At 46.9% G+C, this 20,100-nt stretch overlaps 5 protein-coding genes across 6 annotated transcripts; 4 read left to right on the forward strand and 1 right to left on the reverse strand.

Moving 5' to 3' along the window:
- Positions 1-384: 384 nt before the first annotated feature.
- Positions 385-10,429, forward strand: LOC100844309 (regulatory-associated protein of TOR 2). Of its 2 annotated transcripts, none has more exons than XM_024462870.1 (23): positions 385-986; positions 2,514-2,616; positions 3,172-3,254; positions 3,341-3,499; positions 3,597-3,713; positions 3,801-3,958; positions 4,106-4,260; positions 4,333-4,477; positions 4,554-4,632; positions 4,781-4,882; positions 5,184-5,267; positions 5,369-5,479; positions 5,575-5,928; positions 6,004-6,184; positions 6,303-6,920; positions 7,034-7,360; positions 7,475-7,598; positions 7,702-7,826; positions 7,909-8,048; positions 8,142-8,243; positions 8,872-8,957; positions 9,097-9,181; positions 9,294-10,429. In XM_024462870.1, the coding sequence occupies exons 1-23, from the start codon at positions 654-656 to the stop codon at positions 9,633-9,635; spliced, it is 4,113 nt and encodes a 1,370-aa protein (XP_024318638.1). In that variant the 5' UTR covers positions 385-653; the 3' UTR covers positions 9,636-10,429. The 2 variants fall into 2 exon arrangements, with proteins under 2 accessions (XP_024318638.1, XP_010238813.2); XM_010240511.3 differs by having other exon boundaries at positions 7,478-7,598.
- Positions 10,430-10,553: 124 nt separating this feature from the next.
- On the forward strand, positions 10,554-12,104 carry LOC100844613 (pentatricopeptide repeat-containing protein At2g38420, mitochondrial-like). Its single transcript, XM_010241255.3, has one exon. It carries the CDS (start codon positions 10,969-10,971, stop codon positions 12,070-12,072), a length of 1,104 nt encoding a protein of 367 aa, XP_010239557.3. The 5' UTR covers positions 10,554-10,968; the 3' UTR covers positions 12,073-12,104.
- A 171-nt stretch (positions 12,105-12,275) lies between these two features.
- On the forward strand, positions 12,276-14,859 carry LOC100844921 (double-stranded RNA-binding protein 8). The gene is made up of 3 exons (XM_003577099.4): positions 12,276-12,785; positions 13,304-13,517; positions 13,695-14,859. Exons 1-3 carry the CDS (start codon positions 12,501-12,503, stop codon positions 14,537-14,539), a joined length of 1,344 nt encoding a protein of 447 aa, XP_003577147.1. The 5' UTR covers positions 12,276-12,500; the 3' UTR covers positions 14,540-14,859.
- Positions 14,860-14,938: 79 nt separating this feature from the next.
- LOC100845230 (pentatricopeptide repeat-containing protein At3g09040, mitochondrial) lies at positions 14,939-17,869 on the reverse strand. Its single transcript, XM_003577100.4, has one exon. It carries the CDS (start codon positions 17,278-17,280, stop codon positions 15,016-15,018), a length of 2,265 nt encoding a protein of 754 aa, XP_003577148.3. The 5' UTR covers positions 17,281-17,869; the 3' UTR covers positions 14,939-15,015.
- Positions 17,383-19,580, forward strand: LOC112272348. The gene is made up of 3 exons (XM_024462871.1): positions 17,383-17,498; positions 18,147-18,193; positions 18,325-19,580. The coding sequence occupies exons 2-3, from the start codon at positions 18,158-18,160 to the stop codon at positions 19,237-19,239; spliced, it is 951 nt and encodes a 316-aa protein (XP_024318639.1). The 5' UTR covers positions 17,383-17,498; positions 18,147-18,157; the 3' UTR covers positions 19,240-19,580.
- The last annotated feature ends 520 nt before the right edge of the window (positions 19,581-20,100 follow it).

Below are 20,100 nucleotides of genomic sequence, written 5' to 3' on the forward strand. Positions count from 1 at the left end.
ATTTACCTCAAAATAAATTAATAAATAGAACCCAACATGATGCTATCCTTGTAGCTAGCTCCTCTCTCATTTCTCTTCGTTGCTGCAAGCTTTGCATATGGGGGAAAAAGAAAAATAACAAAGATCACTCCAAATAATAAATAAATAAATAAATATATATGCTAATAAGAAAACAAGATAAAAGAAACAAGTAAAGAGGAAAAGAAAGATTCACTGAAGCCAAGCAGACAAGTAGACGGCCACGAGCCTGCGCATCGCATCTCCGGAGGGAGGGCCAGAAGAAAGGAAGAAAAGGCAAAGGCAAAGGCAAAGAAGGAGAATCGAGTTTTTATAACCATTTTTCCTGGGTCTGGCTCTCTCTCCTCGCTTCGCTTCTGCTCTCTCTCTCTCCCTTCTTCCTCCCCCCGCCGCATCCCCCGTCTCCCCCGCGTCCCTCGACCCCCTCCCAAACCCTAACCCTAAACCCCACCGCCAGTTCCCCCGCGGGCCGGATTCGGCACCCCCGCGTCGGCCCGGGCCGATCGATGTAGGCGCCGCCTCGCGCGCCCCGTACGCACGACACCCACCAACCCCACCCGCGCGCCGCCTCCAGATGGCCGCGGGGTGAGGACGGCGGCGAGGGAGTGAGCGGGAGAGGAGGCGCTAGGCGATAGATGGCATTGGGAGATCTCATGGCGTCCAGGCTCGTCGCGCACGCGCCTTCTTCCTCGGCCTCGCCGCCGCTGCCCGCGCCTTCCTCCTCGGCGACCCTTCGCCGGGGCGACGCCGGCCTCCCCGCCGCGAACGGGCCCGCGGAGCAGCCGCGGGAGGAGGGGCCCGGCGCGGCGGCGGCGGAGGAGGAGGGGACGGCCGCCGCGGTCGTCGCGTGCCTGCCGCAGGTGGTGGTGCTGCGCGAGCAGCGGCACGAGGGGTTCGACGAGGCCGCGGCCGCCGCCGCCGCCCCGTCCACCAGCGGGCCAGTCTCCAAGTGGCGGCCCAAGGACCGGGTAATGGATGACGCAGCTCATGCAGCTGCTGCTGCTTGCTCCCTCTCGTGCTCTTCCCCGTTGTTGTTGTTGTTGTTCAATTATTGTTGTTTAGATTTGCTACGGTTGGGCCTCGGGGAGCTAAGCCCGGGGTTGTAATTAGCTGCGCACGTAGTCGGATGAGCTAGGAAAGGGGGATCGTGGTAGCTGCTGGTTGGCTCAGGCGTCTCCTCGCGAGTGTAGCATCTCTTATCATTTATAATCTACGGTTACGATTCGGCCACAGCACTTTCGAGTCTACTCCGTAATGTCACTGGAACATCTCGGCTGCGCTAAACCTACTACGTGAACTGGCTATCTAGACTAGCGCAAGAGAGTTATTATTGCTGGCTGCGACTCGATGCCATCTGCTTCGAATGCTTTGAGAAGTAGGTGCCGCTTTACTTTGTCGCACTGTCTCTTGCTTTATTAATTAATGCAAACGGGAACCGTTTTCGTTGTTGCTATGTTGCCATATTCATGCTTACTCGTTATTATTTTATTCCCTAATTAAATGCAGCATGGCGATCACCAGCGTGTCGGTAGTTAATGGTTCGTATACGGAATGAAATAAGCAGGAACGTTATTACTATGCCTTTCCTGATGTAGCATACCATTTTCGTATAATGATTATGTTGGCCTTTACCGACATATAGAAAGTTTTGTGGCATTGGACATTGGTTATAGTGATTTAACCAACAAAACACATTCTTCTTTATACAAATAATAGTTGAAATTACACAACACGCTTATAGGATTTTATGAATCCAGTACTCCTGGTTACATTAGAATCGGATGCCTAGACTCATATCATGTTGCTACAAGGATTACTCAGTGCCAGCCTTTATCCTGTGGTGAAGCTAGTAGGGAGTTGAATGATGATCAAGATTTGGATACTTGTAGTAAGTTGTCACGGCAAAGTTTGCTGCCCAAGGTATAGAAGCCACCGATGGATTAAGAAATCCTGCTGCTACAAACATGGCTTGTTACTGTGAACACACAGTGGTTTAGGGGATGTCAGATTGTTCTTATTGCAACGCCATCAAGTAACAGATAAGAAGTATGGTGTTTCACCTCATGACAGTGGAGATACATAAGGATTACCTTGATGATAAAGTACTACTTATTTATATTTGCCTTTGTAATGCTTTTAAAACTATGTTTGAGCTCTTTGTTCAATTGTTGAAGCCCCTAGTCATGTTAGTAAGCTGCTCCTGCCCCATCATAGAAATCAAGCCCCTGCTAGGTTTGAAGATTATGTTTATCTGTCTTGACTAGAATGCTGTGTTAAACTGTGCTAACCATGTGTGTGCCTTGTGTCTGCCGTGGCTTTACTTTTGTTTGTTTAGGTTATTCAGAATATTTTTCTGTTTTAGTCATACATTTCAGATTTTTCCTTCTGCTTGTCTTAATGTTTGTTTCTACTCAATTATTTTCGAGCTGTTGGATGGTGTTGTTTTCATAAGCTGTTCTTTTGTATATGCATACTAATAGTGGTCTTGGTTGCAGATGAAGACCGGATGTGTTGCACTTGTATTATGTTTGAACATTAGTGTTGATCCACCAGATGTAATTAAAATTTCCCCTTGCGCAAGGATGGAGTGTTGGATAGGTAAACATTTGATCACGACTCATATGTAAATTCTAATGATTTGATTAGAATTGACTGCAGTTTGAAATTCTGTTTCATGTTCGTGGTATGGAGCTCCATAATTGTTCTTTTCCTGTATGTGTCTTAGTTAGGATAAATTTAGTCTATTTTTAATTAATTATCACTATTTTCACCATCACACTGGAATTACTTTCCTTTTATTTTCATTGCTGCATTTCCCAATGCCAAAAACAAGGCTATATTTTAATGGGAGGTGATTGCAACAAAGAACTAGAAACTACGGCCGGATGTTCTCTTCCATTTCACCAAAATATTTCATGTGGGAATCTGTATCTTTTAGGTCGTGGATGATATGAACTTGATTGTATTTCTATGTCATGGATGATATGAACTTGGTTTATTGGTAGTTTGATGATTATTTGTTGATAATGTTATAGTGTACCAGATTTAGACAAGCATGGTGGTTCATCTTTGTAGATAGAATAGTACTTACTTCAATATGCACTGTAGTTCCTTTGTGGCGTGCTCACACCTTTTCCATTGCTTTATTTTCAGATCCATTTTCTATGGCACCTCCCAAAGCTCTTGAAACCATTGGAAAAACATTACACTCACAATATGATCGATGGCAACCTAAGGTGACCACTACTTCATTTTACATAGATGGTCTTGTGATAAACTGATATCACTGCTTACATCTTTCATGCCCTAATGATACCTGCAGGCTCGTTACAAGCTTCAGCTGGATCCAACAGTTGAAGAAGTAAAGAAACTTTGTAATACCTGTCGCAAATATGCCAGGTCAGAGAGAGTTCTTTTTCATTACAATGGTCATGGTGTACCAAAGCCTACAGCTAATGGAGAGATTTGGGTGTTTAACAAGGTGAATGGTGTTAAAGAGTCAAGACATTGCATATGTTGCTGCATTATCTATCCATCTATGTTTTTAATGAAGCATCCTTTTTACATTTTTGGTGCAGAGTTACACACAGTATATCCCCCTCCCCATTACTGATCTCGATTCATGGCTGAAAACACCATCTATTTATGTTTTTGACTGCTCAGCAGCTGGAATGATTGTGAAAGCTTTTCTAGAGGTATGTTATAGTTCCTTCTAACTCTTGTATATTTGTAGGTTTCTTGTACTTTTTAATATTCATCATGGTTCTTTATGTGTACTTCAGCGCCTAGACTGGAGTTCGAGCTCTTCTGCATCTTCATCAAAGGATTGCATTCTCCTTGCTGCCTGCGAAGCACATCAAACTCTTCCACAGAGTGCAGAATATCCTGCCGATGTGTTTACAGCTTGCCTGACCACACCCATCAAAATGGCATTGCACTGGTTCTCCCTCTCTCTCTCTCTCTTGTGGTTGTTAGTCGAGTACAGAGTTTCTCTTGCTGTATCTGCTATACTACTGATCTTGTATAGTTTCGCATACAATTTCAGCTGACATTTATCCTGATCCATGAATATGTCTAAACTATGCAGGTTTTGTAAACGATCATTATTCCGTGGTTCTCTGGATCACTCTCTTATCGACCAAATTCCTGGAAGGCAAAATGACCGTAAAACACTTCTGGGGGAGTTGAACTGGATTTTCACCGCCATTACAGATACTATTGCATGGAATGTTCTTCCTCATGGTACAGAATGTCATTTGAGTTAAAAAATAATATCAGTGGGCATTGCTTTTATGATGCAAGTTTCCTGTGCAGATCTATTTCAAAGGCTTTTCAGGCAGGATCTTTTGGTTGCTAGTCTCTTCCGCAACTTCTTACTTGCTGAGAGGATCATGCGATCTGCAAATTGTTCTCCAATTACCTACCCGTTGTTACCACCCACACATCAACACCACATGTGGTAGTTAACTACACTAGTCAATCTGTTTCTATATTAGCTATTGTTTCTGCATTTTGTATAATTTGCTAAATTGTAGGGATGCATGGGACATGTCTGCGGAGATTTGCCTTTCCAAGCTTCCTCAATTGATTGCCGATCCTAATGCAGAATTTCAGGTCTTGTTATGCTTCCTATTTCATCATTGGATACTTTAGCATGAAAAACATCAACATTAACACTTTTTGTTGGTATTGCCTTGCCGTGCCATTTGAGTATTATTTATCACTTCAGTGCATCACTTTGTCTGTCTCCTTACTCAAACAGCCGAGCCCATTTTTTACGGAACAATTGACAGCATTTGAAGTGTGGCTTGATCATGGCTCTGAGGATAAGAAACCCCCTGAACAGTTACCCATTGTTCTTCAGGTAAGAAAATTTCTCAGACCAACTATTCTTGTGGTTAGTAATGTTTTCTTATTATTTGAGATAGTAACAAACTCTCCAAGTAGTGGCAAGAGACACTATGTGGATACTCCAGTGACTTCTTGTGACCCACTTGTACCATCTTGGTTCTATTTACATCATCCTGTTATCTTCATTGATTCCCGTTCTCATGCTACCAATAACCAATGTTAGTTTGGGAGAATGTGCTAAAATTCTAGACAATTGTCAACTATACATCTTTTATTGTATTCCTTTGTGCTTGATATAATTGTGTTTTGTCTAGGTATTACTTAGTCAATCACACAGATTTAGAGCGCTTGTTCTGCTTGGAAGATTTCTTGACATGGGGCCATGGGCAGTTGATTTGGTATGTCATTGACCTCTTTTGCACGCCTTCTTTGCGTTGTAAAAAGTACTGGTTATTTATTCCTTATTGAGACTTAAAACTTTGGCACTCAATTATTTTAGGCCTTGTCTGTTGGTATCTTCCCTTACGTCCTCAAACTGCTTCAAACAAGTGCAATGGAGCTGCGTCAAATTCTTGTGTTCATATGGACAAAAATTCTCTCCCTTGATAAGGTATGCACTCTACTCTGAAATCTTCGGCAGTTGTTCCTATTTTCATTGAAAATATTCTGGTATTTGCTGAGTTGCTCTTTTTATTTAAATGACAGTCATGCCAGGTTGATTTGGTGAAAGATGGGGGGCATGCATATTTCATCAGGTTTCTTGACAGTTTGGATGCTTACCCGGAGCAGCGTGCAATGGCTGCTTTTGTTTTAGCAGTTATTGTGGATGGGCATAGAGGGGGTCAAGAGGCTTGCATTAATGCAGGTCTTATAGATGTTTGCCTGAGGCATCTTCAGCCTGAGAATCCTCATGATGCACAGACAGAACCTTTGCTTTTGCAATGGCTTTGTTTATGCCTTGGTAAATTCTGGGAAGATTTTCCTGAGGCTCAGTTGCTTGGTCTACAATCTAATGCCCCAGAAATTGTTGCATGTTTATTGTCTGAGCCTCAACCTGAGGTATGGTAGACTTTATGTTGCGTCAAGTCTTATTGCTGGTTCACAATGTAAGCATTAAATGTTTGGTCTTGGCAGGTCAGAGCCTCTGCTGTTTTTGCACTTGGAAATCTGTTGGATATTGGATCTCCATCACAGAATGGAGGCGATGACGACTCTGATGATGATGAAAAGGTGAGAGCTGAAATAAATGTTGTTCGGAGCCTTCTGCAAGTCTCTTCAGATGGCAGCCCTCTTGTGAGAGCTGAGGTTTCTGTAGGTACGTGGATTTGAAAATATTTAGTGTTTTCTAGACAATCCTTTTAATAATGTGTTGTACATAGTAGATCCCTTTTAGCTTTGTGGCAATCATTTTGAGTCAAGCTGATATCTTCCAGCTCTTACACGCTTCGCATTGGGCCACAACAAACAACTCAAAATTGTTGCTGCGGAGTATTGGAGACCTCAAACGAATTCACTGCTAAAGTCACTACCGTCACTGGCTAATATTAATAACCCCAGCAATGCTTACACTCCAAGCAACTTTCTGCAAGGCAGCAGCGGTCTATCTTCTCACATCGGTCCTGTGTTAAGGGTTGGTAGCGATAACAGTGCCACAGGTCGTGATGGAAGAATTTCTACAAGCAGCCCGATTGCGACAAATAGCATCATGCATGGGTCTCCCCAGTCAGATGATTCTTCGCAACATTCTGATTCAGGCATATTGCTGAGAGAAAATGCTAGTAATGGTGGTACCAGCTACACCAGGTCAAGGCCTATTATTGATAGTGGGATTTATACCCAATTTATATCGACTATGTGCTCTGTTGCTAAAGATCCTTACCCGAGAATTGCAAGTATTGGCCGGAGAGCACTTTCTCTTGTGGGGGTCGAGCAAGTGGTCATGAGAAATACTAGATTTGGCAGCGGGGGTGCACATCCTGGAGAAACATCTGCTCCTCCATCATTAAACATTGGAATGGCACGCTCTTCTTCCTGGTTTGACATGAATTCTGGTAAGTTAGTCTTTTTCCTTGCAATATGCTTTAAGTACCTCTTTTTCTTTGCATAAGGTTTTAGGGGGAGGGAAGGACTATTTATTTCATTGACCCCTTCCAATATTTTGTAGGAAATTTTTCAATGTCATTCAGGACCCCCCCTGTTAGTCCCCCTCAGCATGACTACCTTACAGGGTTGCGTCGAGTCTGTTCCATGGAGTTCAGACCACATCTTTTGAATTCGCCTGATGGCTTAGCTGATCCGCTCTTAAGCTCTGCTGCAACCCCCAGTACCAGTGAGCTTAATATACTTCCCCAATCAACAATTTACAGCTGGAGTTGTGGCCACTTCTCAAGGCCGCTTCTAACCGGCTCTGATGACAATGGGGAAGTAAGTGCTAGAAGAGAAGAGCGAGAACGCACTGCACTGGATTGTATTGCGAAGTGCCAGCGTTCCTGTAAGTGGATTGAAAGCATATTCTGCATTGAATTATTGATTTACTTGTTCTTTACGTATTTGTCTGCCATTTGTGATGTTTCCCCGTTTCCCTTTTTGTGGTTGGTGGTAATAGCAGCATGCAAGATGACTAGCCAAATTGCTAGTTGGGATACAAAGTTTGAGTTGGGTACAAAATCAGCACTATTGTTACCGTTTTCTCCAATCGTTGTTGCAGCTGATGAGAACGAGCAGATAAGGTAAACAAAATATTATTAGAATCTCTGGTGAAAATTGAAAATTAGTGTTTAAAATGCATGACTGCAGCTGTCTAAAGTTCTGTCTTTTTACATCTCATGACAGAGTGTGGAACTATGACGATGCTCTACCAGTGAATACTTTTGAAAACCATAAGTTGTCTGAGAGAGGGCTATCCAAACTTTTGCTTATCAATGAGCTTGATGAAAGCTTGCTTTTAGTTGGCTCAAGTACAACTCACCTCTTCATGTTTTTTCCTTGTACCTTTACATACATTTGTATCATTTGTGATATCTAGTTTTCATATTGCAGGTGATGGAAATGTCCGTATATGGAGAAACTATACTCAAAAGGGAGGACAGAAACTTGTAACTGCTTTCTCATCAGTTCAGGGCAATCGAGCTGCTGGTCGCAGTGTTGTGATCGACTGGCAACAGCAATCGGGTTATCTGGTGATATTCTGATGCCTCTTTCTAATAACTTGGTGAATCTGTATGCATTTAAGGTTGTCCTAATACTGGAACCCTCCTTTTGTCGTACAATAGTATTCCTCTGGTGACATGTCTTCCATCCTTGTGTGGGATCTTGACAAAGAGCAACTTCTCAGCACCATTCAGTCATCTGCTGATAGCGGCATATCAGCTCTGGTGAGTTCTGGTTACCCTTTTTTTTTTGTGGATGGTGAGTTCTGGTTACCAAGTTCTTTTTGAGTAGTTAAGATAGATATACAAGAAATCGTTCTTTAACTCTATTTTGGACTCTACTTAGAAACTTGCTGTAACTGTGCTCTATTTTATGCTGTGCTGTTCTGCTTTAATTTTGGCTGACAATACCACCTCATACTAATCAGCAACTACCAATATATATATTTCGTTTCACAGCTAATCCTGAGGCCGCACGAGATCAAAGTATATCTGCATTGATGTGCAAGAAAACATAACAATAAAGTTTTTAGTGCTGATTTCTGTCGGAATAACTGGTGTTTGTCTTAGGTTGAGAAAGGTGTGCTAGAATAATATATTTTTTGTCGAAGGACTTGCTCATAATATATCCCAAATTCGATCAACCAAAAAGATAAGCAGTGATTTCAGTTTGTTTTGTCAGCTTTCTTGGTATCATCCTTTTTCCATCATGTAAGGAACGCCATTATCATACATATTTTGGTGTTCTGTTAGTAAGGGTTGAAATGAGTCGTTTGATTGCTTTGTTTTGTATTAATCTGGTTTTGCATATTGTATTCTTGCTCATGACCTTTGCTTGCTGTTTCTGTTTCAGTCTGCATCTCAGGTTCGATGTGGTCAGTTTGCTGCTGGTTTTCTTGACGCGTCCGTGAGGATATTTGATGTTCGTACTCCTGATAGGTAAGTAATGATTTCTGGCCTTCATGATATTTGATGAGATACATCCTTATATTCGTGTGTCAGATTCAGTTTCTGTTTCAGTTTCAGTTTATCCACATTTATCTTTCTTCTTTTGAATGTTTTAACCCCAATATTTCAGGCTAGTTTATACTGCAAAACCACATGCCCCAAGAACTGAAAAGGTTGTCGGAATAGGATTTCAGCCTGGGTTTGATCCATACAAGGTAAGTTCTACCACTATGTTCTTTATCTTACAATTTAATTGTTCAAGGTGGTACTTCTTGAAAAAAAGGTTTGTTCAAGCTTCACAAAACTGTGTAATTTTTGTAACCACAGATTGTAAGCGCATCTCAAGCTGGAGACATTCAGTTTCTTGATGTTAGAAGGGCAGCTGAGCCCTACCTCACTATCGAAGCTCACAGGGGATCATTAACGGCATTAGCTGTTCATCGACATGCCCCAGTCATTGCAAGTGGCTCAGCTAAGCAAATGATTAAAGTGTTCAGTCTTGAAGGAGAACAGCTAACGCTCATTCGATACCAGCCATCTTTTATGGGCCAAAGAATAGGCAGTGTAAACTGCCTTTCTTTCCATCCATACAAATCTCTCCTGTCCGCTGGTGCTGGTGATAATGCTCTAGTCTCTATCTATGCTGAGGACAATTATCAAGTAAAATGAGTTTCACATCCCAGTGGCATGCAATGACGATGCAATCAGTAGGCCTTATGATTGGCCAACTGCTGGATTAGCAGCAGGTTCAGCTGCAAGATGATGCAAAGCCTGGTCAGCGACATGGTGGTGGTAGTGCTGCGGCTTTCGGTCCATATTGCTTGTGTTGGGCATCTACATCTCTGATCGGCGTGTGCAATTTGTAACATACAGAACAAGATTCATTAGCCTCCCTTGCAGAAGGTTGTGGAAGTGAAAGACAGTTGTGGTCCCGTCATTGAACTTGGAGGCTTTTCAAAATAATCATACCTAGGTTAACAGAAATGTAAATAGCCGTCCCCATTCGGATTGTTGTTCTCTTAGCCAGTTTTCTTCCTTTCCCAACTGTAAAAAGGTTTGCCGAAGCTTCATAATCTCACAAGTCGGGTTTGGCGGGGCCTCCCAGTGCAAGTGGTTGTTTATATGGGCCAGGGAGAATGAATGCACATGTCTCCTCACAGGTGTTCTTGAATAGATAGTTGCTCTTTTCCAGCTAATATAGCATTAGATGAGAAGTTACCATGGCTTGCTTGAATCAGTGTTCTCCAGGTCATTCATTGTAAGCATTGGACTGCCATCCAGTGTCGTCGTCATAGCAGGGCTTCATTGTCCATTTGTACATATGAACTGCATTTGTACAGCAGTTAACTCTCTCCTCTCAGATGTAATGCATGTTCTCAGATGTAATGGATGTCTGTCCTTGGTTGTATCTTGCATATCTTGAATAATTAAATGCACAAATGAAGCTTGTCTCCTTTTATTTATGTACACAGAAGTGTTGTTTCTTTGGCGTGGATCATGAGCTGTTCAAGCGATTGAAGAGCCGTGGTCTCAAAATATTTCCGGAGTGCTGTATGTATCTCGATTCTCGAGATGCTGGCCTTCTGGGATCGGCAAATGTGAATTTTTTTTGCGATATTCTCGTAGCATGTCAGGCAGAGGAATCAGCCTAGCATGCTGTATTTCGCTGTATTGCTGTTTTAATGATCAAATTAACTCAAAAGTTTTGAATTCGGTCATGTTTCAAATGGCTAAAGCTAGTAATTATATGCTTGCAATTCGAATTCATGGTTTTTCATTGTGTTGCCAATGCAGTGAGTTTAGCCAGCGACTCACTGCCACCATCGGAGAAGAGAGAGGCTGTAAAGAGTAAAGACCACCGACAAGACACAGGCAATGGGGAGTCTCCTTTTGATTGTCATATTCCGCGGTTGTTCACTGCGTAGCAAATGCAGCGAGCGAGTAGTGAGCGACGAGCCGACAACTATGGCATCTCAATAGACCTCGTTCTTCTTGGCGGCGGATGCCGACATCGGCGTCAGACGTCTACGAGATGAGCTCCTCGCCGCGGCCAGAGCCCGACCACCACAGGCTCCTGGCCACCCTAGCTCGCCACGGCCGCCTCGCCGCCGCGGCGACCCTCTTCTCCTCCGCCGTCCGCACCACCCGCGCGCTCAACACCATCCTGGCCGCCCTCTGCTCCTCCCCGGCCCTCGTCTGCGTCGCCCCCTCCGTGCTCCTCCTCGCCGCGCCCACCGCCGCGCCCGACGCCGCCACCTTCCGCGTGCTCGCTTCCGCGCTCTGCCGCGCCCGCCGCCCCTCCGCCGCCGCCGACCTCCTCCGCCTCATGCCTCCCCTCCTCCTCGACCCGGACTACCCCCTCTGCGCCGCCGTCCTCTCCTCCCTCTGCGCCCACGCCCCGGCCACCCACGCCGCCGCCTTCCTTCACGACATGAGCCGCTGGGGCCTCCTCGTCCCCTCCCCCTCCTCCGGCTCCGGGCACCACCACCGCGCCGTCCTCCGCGCGCTCCTCCGCGACGGGCTCCCCGCGGAGGCCTACGAGGTCCTGACGGAGGCGATGGCCTCCGACGGGGTCGCCCCGAGGCCCGCCGACTTCGAGCTCCTCCTCCGCGTCTTCGCCGACGCCGGGGACTTCGCCGCCGTCGACCAGGCGTTCGACGAAATGCTCCTGCGCGGGATCGTGCCGGACACGCCCGTCTACGCCGCCTACCTCGCCGCGCTCTGCGGGCGGGGCGACCTGCCCGGCGCGCGCCGGATGCTGGGCTGCATGGCGCGCGCCGGATGCCCGCCGGACGCCAGGGCGTTCGGCGTCGTGGTCGCCGGGTGCGCGCGCGCCGGGGACCACGCCGCGGCGGGGGAGGTGGCGCGGGAGGCCGTGCGGCGGGGGCTCAGGTGGGACGCGCCGGCGCTGGCGGAGCTCGTCGGCGAGCTCCGCGCGTCCGGCCACCTCGCGGCCGCGCAGGGCACGCTGCTGGACTTGTTCCTGGACGGCGGGTGCGCCGGCGTGGACGCCTCGGCGTTCGGGCGGATGATTTGTGCCAGCGAGGAGGACTGCGCTCCCTCGCCGAGCCTTGTAGGGATCGCGCCGGCGGTTAGCCGCCGGTGATGCTTTCTCTCAATGACAGGTGATGCCCCATCTGCCAGAGAGGGAACTGCAGCGTTTTAAGATTTCTTAGAATTTACAGAGCTCGTATAAAATCCTCCTTTACGCTGTTTTTTTTAAGCGGATATCACCATCCAGGTGAATAATGCTAAAGCCACACCTCTATCACGTGGGCCGGAGCTCGTTTATCTCGCCCTTTCCATCCCTCTGGCCCATTCTCGCTGCCGAGCGCCGCCACCCTCTCTCTTCCTCCTCGCGCGAGCGCCGCCACCGCCCTTCGATTCTCTCGGTCCCGACCCTTTCTCCTCCCACCACCCCGCCGACGGATTCCGCCGGCCCTTCAGCTCCGCTTCTCATCTCCTCCTAAACCTTCCCCAATCCGTAACCCTACCTCGCCCTAACAAGTGAGCCCGTGGCCGCCGCCGCGCTTGATGATTCCGGCGGCATCAGTGGTGGAGAACTGCTACGTGTTCAAGAGCCGGCTGCAGGAGTACGCGCAGAAGGCCGGCCTGCCGACGCCCGAGTACCAGACCCTCAAGGAGGGCCCGTCCCACGAGCCCGTCTTCAAGTCCGCCGTGCTGGTCGATGGCGTCAGCTATGACTCGCTGCCTGGATTCTTCAGCCGCAAGGCGGCCGAGCAGTCCGCCGCCGAGGTCGCCCTCATGGAGATCGCCAAGTCCCTGGCGCTGCCCACCAGCGCCACCATCCCGGCAGTGGTAAGCTGTTCCTCCTTTACGCCTTCCTTGGCTCAAGTCTCGTTGTGATTATGTGCGATGCGATGGTTTGTAAGAATTTTGTTTAGACGGGGCGATCTATGTTCTGATGGCTTACGCGTTCCTTCCTTGCTGTTCTTAATTAACCATTGAATGATGCCTCCTAGCTTGGTGTAGTAGTATCTCAGTGAGCATTAGCTTGGCTATAAGGTGCATAGGAAACCTTTTATGTATTTATTTATGCACGATGTATGCCAAGTTCACTGTATTGTTGTTTACTCTCATAGTGTATTCTTTACGATGTAAACCTTTTAGTATCTCAGTGAGCATTAGCATTAGCTTAGACTTTCTGAATGGTTTAGGGTCTTCATTTTACTAGTGTATTTTCTAAACATACTAGGGAGGGGGTAATGAAAATGCTTGTAAGCTTCTGCTGCCTCAGTTTATGGCCATGCATACCTCACAACAATGTACAAGCATGATTGCTGTGCTTTTCTGACACATCTTACTGTGCTTTCCAGCAAGAAACTGGTCTGTGCAAGAATCTTCTTCAGGAGTATGCTCAGAAGATGAATTACGCTATTCCATCCTATATTTCCCACAGACAAGCTTCAGGAGTAGCTCCTTTCATATCCACTGTAGAGATTGGTGGAATACAATACATTGGTGCTGCAGCTCGGACAAAGAAAGAGGCTGAGATAAAAGCTGCCCGAACTGCTCTTCTTGCAATCCAAGGTAGTTTTCTGTTCTCTTCTTTTTTTTTTCTGTTCACAGGGTTCTGTTCTTTTTAAAAGTTGCTTAGATATTTTTTTGATACCTTGAATTGCAAGGTATTTATCTGTTATGTATCTCTTTTCTCCTTTGGGTGTTGGGATCTGACATTGGATTATCCACATGCTTTGTTTATTGCAGGTCAATCAGATGGTTCTGCAAATGGTGCCTCCAAATATATTGTTGTTCCTGGCAAAAGAAAGGAGACAGAGAAAAAGCCAATTGAAACTCCAAAGCCTCTTAAGGTCAAGAAAGGTGGTTTCAAGAAGCAACGGAACAAGAGGAAATTCAACAAGAAGAATGGCAAAGCGGCTAATGTGGAAAAGGATGAAAACAGAGTGCCTGGAGATGCTTGTGATTCTGATGTGCCCATGCAGCCAGCAATAGCAACGCAAGATCCGTCCGGCGACACTGTAATGTTGCAACCTGATCAAGAAGCTAGAAATGTAGAACATGAGCTACCGAGTGACGCAGCAATGTTGCAGCCTGACAAGGATGCTGGAAGAGGAGACCATGAGCCACCCAGTGACACTGCAATGGCACAAGATAACGAGGAATCTGGTATAAAGCAGGAGCCACCGAGTGACACTGTAATGCCTCAACCTGATACGGAAGTTAGAGGAGTAGGATCACCGACTGACACTTCAATGGTGCAACCCAATGAGGAAGCTAGAAGGGTAAAGCAGGAGCCGCTCATTGAGACTGCAGTGTCTCTGCCTAACAAAGAAGCTAGCACAGTGAAGCATGCATCACTGAACGATTCCGCAACAGTTCAACCTAATGCAGAAGCTACAAACGTAAAGGAGGAGCCACTGAGCAACCCTGCAATGATGGAACACAATGAAGGAGCTACAACTGTAAACCAGGAGCCACCCAGCGATGCTTCATTGCTGCAACCAAAGAATGAACCTAGAGTCGAGGGCTGTGAATCTGCGTACGAACACAAGGACGTAACTCCTGAAGATGCATTGCTTGAAGCAAATTAAGTTGTCTGGGGATATGACAAGGATGGGTTCAGATCATTCCTCCACCTTCAGCGCAGAATAAACTCCGGTGGCTGAATCAAAATGCCAATGTCCTTCCAGTTTTATGTCTTCAATTGCAAAGTAGTAAAACCTGAATAGTGGCTTTGCATTTTATAAAAGTTTGTAAAACTGATGGAAGTATGTGGACCGATGATTCGTCCATGTTTGCCGTTAGTTATTAGAAAACATATGCCTGATAGTATGTTCTTGGAATCTTGGACCCATGTATCTCCTCAAGTTGCTTGATCTAATCAACGAATAACCACTGTTTGTTCTTAGCACTGGTTATAACTTGGTGACTTGCTGTAACCAAACGCTCTAAAGTGTGTCAATGTCATTATGTCAGTGCCTAGCATGGCTATTGTGTTAGTGCTACTATGTCAATGCCAAGCACATGGCTATTGTGTTAGTGCTAACTACTCATATACACGACATCCCTAAACCTCAATCCTGCTATACGCATGCACCTTCCGGACTTGATTCTCAGCCATCATCTTCCTGGCCTCTTCTGCCAAATGCCACTCTCCATCATCAGCGAAGACATTTGACAGCGAAACATAGGCGCCATCGCTGCTCGGTGTCATACTCAGGATCTGCTCTGCTGCAAGCACACCAAGTTCCATGTTCCCATGGATCCGACAACCGTTCATCAGAGACCTCCAGACCGAAGGCCATGGATGGAGTGGCATTACCTCAATGATATCTTTCGCCTCATGAAGGAACCCTTTCCGTGCCAGGAGATCAACTAAGGTGGCATAGTTGGCTCTTGTAGGATGAATGCCATGTTCTTCGGACAGCATGAGGCTGAATAGAATCTTCCCCTGCTCCACTAGCCCGAAGTTGCTGCATGCTGAAACAAGGGCAACAAACGTGGCTGGAGTTGGGACCAATTGAGCTCGTGCCATATCTTCATACAGACTCAGGGCTTCGTTGATCAGGCCATGGTTAGCATAAGCTGTCAGCATGGTGTTGTACAGTATGGCATCACCACTTCCTGATGATACATCGGCAAAAGCGCTCTTTGCAGAGGCTATGCCACCGCACTTTGCGTAGGCATCGACTAGAGCACTCGCCACACAGAAGTGATTGCTGTGCCCTGTCCTGATAACAAGTGAATGGACGCGTCTGCACTGCCTGAGCAATGCAGCATTTGCGCAGGCATTCAGGACTGTTGCGAGGATGAACTCGTCAGCTCTATTCATGGAGTCACCTCTGAACAAATCGAAAAGGGACATGACTTCATTGTTCAGGCCATGCTTCAGGAATGCTGATATCACGACTCCCCATGACACCAAATCCATCTTGCCAGTGTCCTCCATGATTTTCAGCGCGCTCTGAACCGATCCAAACACTGCCTTTGCCTTGATCAGTGAAGTTGACACAAACTGCCTTGAAGTGATACCTTGTTTCAGAATACTTGCGTGGACTTGCTCATGGTTCCTTGGTTCATGAGCTTCTTGGAAGGCAGACAAAACAGCTGAATAGGTGAACTCATCCGGTCTTTCACCGAAGCAAACCATGCTGCGGAAGAGCCTCATCGCATCTTCAGAATAGCTGTACAAACCATATCCTGCAATCATCTCGTTCCATGTCACGATGTTTCTGAACCTGAGGTTACAGAAGAAGCCATCTGCAGAGTTGAGTAATCCACATCTAGATAGCATGTTGATAACTGCATTCGCTACGAGAACATTTTCAGAGTAGCCATGACAATAGGCAAGGCCAAAGATCTGAAGACCAAGTGAGGCGTTCTCTTTAGCAGCACAGAGTCTCAGCATGACAGACAAAGTGACTTCATTGGGCTTACAACCTGACCGTGACATGTCAGCAAAGCAGCCTAGAACTTCCCTGTCGTCTTCATCATGCGCGAAACCGGATATCACTGTATTCCAAGAAATCGTGTCCTTTCGCAGAATCCTGCGAAAGACTGCCATGGCAACGTCCTTCAGCCCGGCTCTGAAATACATATCAACAAGCACATTCATCACGGAGGTATCGGGCTCAAACATGTTGTGAATGACACACCCGTGAAGCTGCCGCCCAAAATCCGACTCCCCGGTGATCAAACATGCCTTGACAGCCGAAACGTAGGTGAACATGTCACACCGGCGCATCAGAACCACCGCCCTCATCGCCTCGTGCCCACAACCATTGGAGACATATCCCTCCAGCATCGCGTTCCAGCAAGCCAGGTCCCTGCGCCGCACCTCCGCGAACGCGCCCTCGGCATCAGCAACGCGGCCGTGGTTGGCATACATGAGCAGCAGCGAGCTCCCGGCGAAAGGATCCCCACCCACGCCGACTTTCACCGCGACGCCGTGGAGCGAAAGGCCAAGCCGGAGCCCGTCGTGACAAGAAGCGGTGGCACGGAGCGCGCTGGCGAGGGCGAACTCGTTGGGCAAGAATCCGCTCCTCACCATGGAGACAAACAGCCCGAGCCCCAGCTGAGACGCGCCGCCGCGCGCCGAGCCGGACACCATGGCGGTCCAGGAGACCAGGTTCCTGTGCGGCATTTCGTCGAACACGCCCAGCGCGTTCTTGAGGAGCCCCGTTCTGGAGTAGGCGATGAGCAGGTGGTTGGCGGTGAAGGTGTCGCCGGACATGCCGAGCTTGAGGAGCTGCGCGTGGAGGTGCGACGGTGGCATGGAGACCTGGGGCTTGCGAGGGTGGAGAAGAAGAAAAAGAAGCTGACGAGGAACCATAATCTTAAAAAAGAGTGCTTAATTAGCTTTAGCTACTTACACTTGGTAGGAATGTCCATGGACCTGGTCCACTTGGCATCCCATCCCATCCCCCCAATAAACCCTTGTCCCTTCCATTCTCCCTCCCATCCTCGGAACCAAACCTGCCGCTGCCGTACGTCGGGAGGAGGGGGCCTCCCTCCCGTCGCCGATCACCTCCTCCAACTCGTGCTGCACAGGTAAGCGACCCACCCTTGTCCTCCCCCGCCGCCTCGCGCTTGTCTTCTCACACGCACGCGCTGGCTGGCTGCAACAAACCAAGCCGCCAAGCTGCTTGCTTTGAGCCTTGAAGCACACCTCCTGCTCAAAGTAAATCCCCACCTTAATTTGTCGAAACAAGCTGCATCCCCGTCGATCCTCTCCGGGTCAAGAAATCCCTTTTCCTTGTTTCCCTCCTCGCCTTGCCCACGCCCCCACGCTGGGTGGTGAGGCGGCCGGACGTACGAGGGGTTTCCGTCCGGCCGTCCGTACAAACCAAACGAGAGCACAATGCAGAAACAGGGGGCTCGTCCGGCCGTATAAGGCCTTCTCCTGCTGTGCGCGCGGTTGATTTTCTTGCATCAATCGATCACACGAGTGGATGGATCATGGACTGGAATCGATCCGGCCGCTTCTTTTAAATTGGGGTTAGGTTAGAGTAGCAATTAGTGCACCAATTAATGATGTGCTAATGAACACTCTTGTTCAAGTGGCGGCAATTTTACATGTGGCCAATAGCGTTTACGAAATTCTACCAATTATATTCATGATCCGTTTAGTCATAGAGAATGTATTATGAGTATAAAGTGTGCTGTTTTCTTGTCCTGACGTTGGCTACTAATTTTCAGGTGAAGCAAATATGCTACCTTACGCTCCTCTTCAACAGAGTATGCAGGTATAGATATACCAGCTAGTACTATGTTTGCATGGCCACCTTCGATTTTAATTCTAGGCATTGAATGAATACATGGATATCCTTGCTACTGTACGTGGATTTAATGTAATGTAATCGTGTTTCTCGCGTAGGACGTGCCTGTGATCGACTTGGTTGTTACAGAAGGGATCGATGGTTTGCTGCTAGTGCTTGCTCGTAAGAAACTTCGCGAGTTCCTCATCTGTCCGGCGGTCAACAAGGGTGTTCCGTTTACACCCCCACCTCACCGTAGCACTGGTCGCCGGAGCTACCATGTCGTTCGGCTGGTAAATCCTCATAAGGAGGGAACCATCGTGGAGTTGCTCTTCTGCGATCAGGACCTATACTTGCTCGCATTTCGTCGGAAAGTTACAGGGCAGGATTGGAGCAAGTGGCATTTTTTTGCCGAGCAAAGGAAGTTGATGCCGCTTTTCATCCAGAGTCAAGGGGATCTTGAAGAAATGACAAAAGTAACCGTTACACACTCACAAAACACAACCATCCCTGGTGCCGAATACAACGTCTTGGAGGACATTTTCTTTGTCTTGTCAAACCCAAGATCAGGCGAGGACAGGGTGAAGGAAGCACTGCTGCGTGCTGTCATTCTTCTTTCCGAGATGTCCAGAATCAAAGCAATATATGATAGCCTTTCTGAGTTGTTGATCAGTTACAAAGGTGAGGATGAAGACTCCAGAATTGATCCTGCATTACTGGAGTACATGAGATGTTGGGGGAAGCTTTCGGATTGTGCGATCGACAATCGAAAGAAGGTCAGGGCAAGGAGCACGACATCTGTAGACCCAACACTGCTTGGACATGTAAACAGGTGTGGCGTCACCGGCATCGATCAGGTGATTGGACCGGCTGGACAGCTTCGTCTCAATCTGATCGATGAGGAAGAAGGTTCGTTCGAGGCATACCGTGATGTGCCGTTTCCTGCTGGGTTCCAAGATCGATTTCCATTGCCAGATGAGGAGGCTGAAATTCTGGCAGGTTTGGTCGAGGACGTGGTGGGGGGCCAGCATTAGGATCAGAATGCAGTGGCGCGGCGCTAGATGTGGATAATTAGCAGACTGCGAGAGGAGGAAGGCATGAAGGCTATCTCATCTCATTTTAACTTGATTAGCTATGAGTTGGCCTGAGCTACGAGAAGCTAGGTCCAGATGTTTCCTTTTAAATGGACGGACGCTAATTGTTGAACTGCTTTAATTACTTACTGCCATCTCAATTTCGGTCTACAGCAATTTGATTAGCTCCTAGAAATGAGGTTCAGAAACTTCAGATGTTTCTCTTGATCGTTTGACTGTACGTATGACAAATCAAATTTCGCAATGGCGTGAATGGTTCTTACTACTAGTTACCTTTCCAACTCATCCGTGCTTAATTATCTATTTACGAGCTTAGCTAGTGATAATCTTGTGCCTTGTTCTGCTTAATTTCCTTCTTTGTATTTGCATGTGCCACAATTTGGTGGTGCTGCCAATGCAATTCTTCCACTGACACACACCTCACACCAAAATTGCGTGCTGTAATATGATTTACTCATCCCTACTCCGTATCTTTCTTTGTTTCATGTTTTTAAATTCTTCCACTGTTTTTTTTAATATGAAAAGTACTATTATTAATTCTTCCACTGTTTTTTTCATGGCCCAAGACTTCTTTTTCCCCATCATATCGTTTTTTGCTTGGTTTAGCACATCATTTTTAATGTCTTCACAGATAAATATGTATATGTTTTTGTCGATTTTCCTGGCGGGATGCTTTCCACGAGAACACAGTTATTACCAGGGAGTAGCGCAAAAAGGCATAACAGAGCTCGGGCCTCGTGAAGCCTAAAATATGAAGAAAAAAAACATATTCACAAGTTCAAAACAATTCTTTTTTTGCGC

Source organism: Brachypodium distachyon, chromosome 4 (genome assembly GCF_000005505.3).
Source record: "Brachypodium distachyon strain Bd21 chromosome 4, Brachypodium_distachyon_v3.0, whole genome shotgun sequence".
Taxonomy (NCBI): domain Eukaryota; kingdom Viridiplantae; phylum Streptophyta; class Magnoliopsida; order Poales; family Poaceae; genus Brachypodium; species Brachypodium distachyon.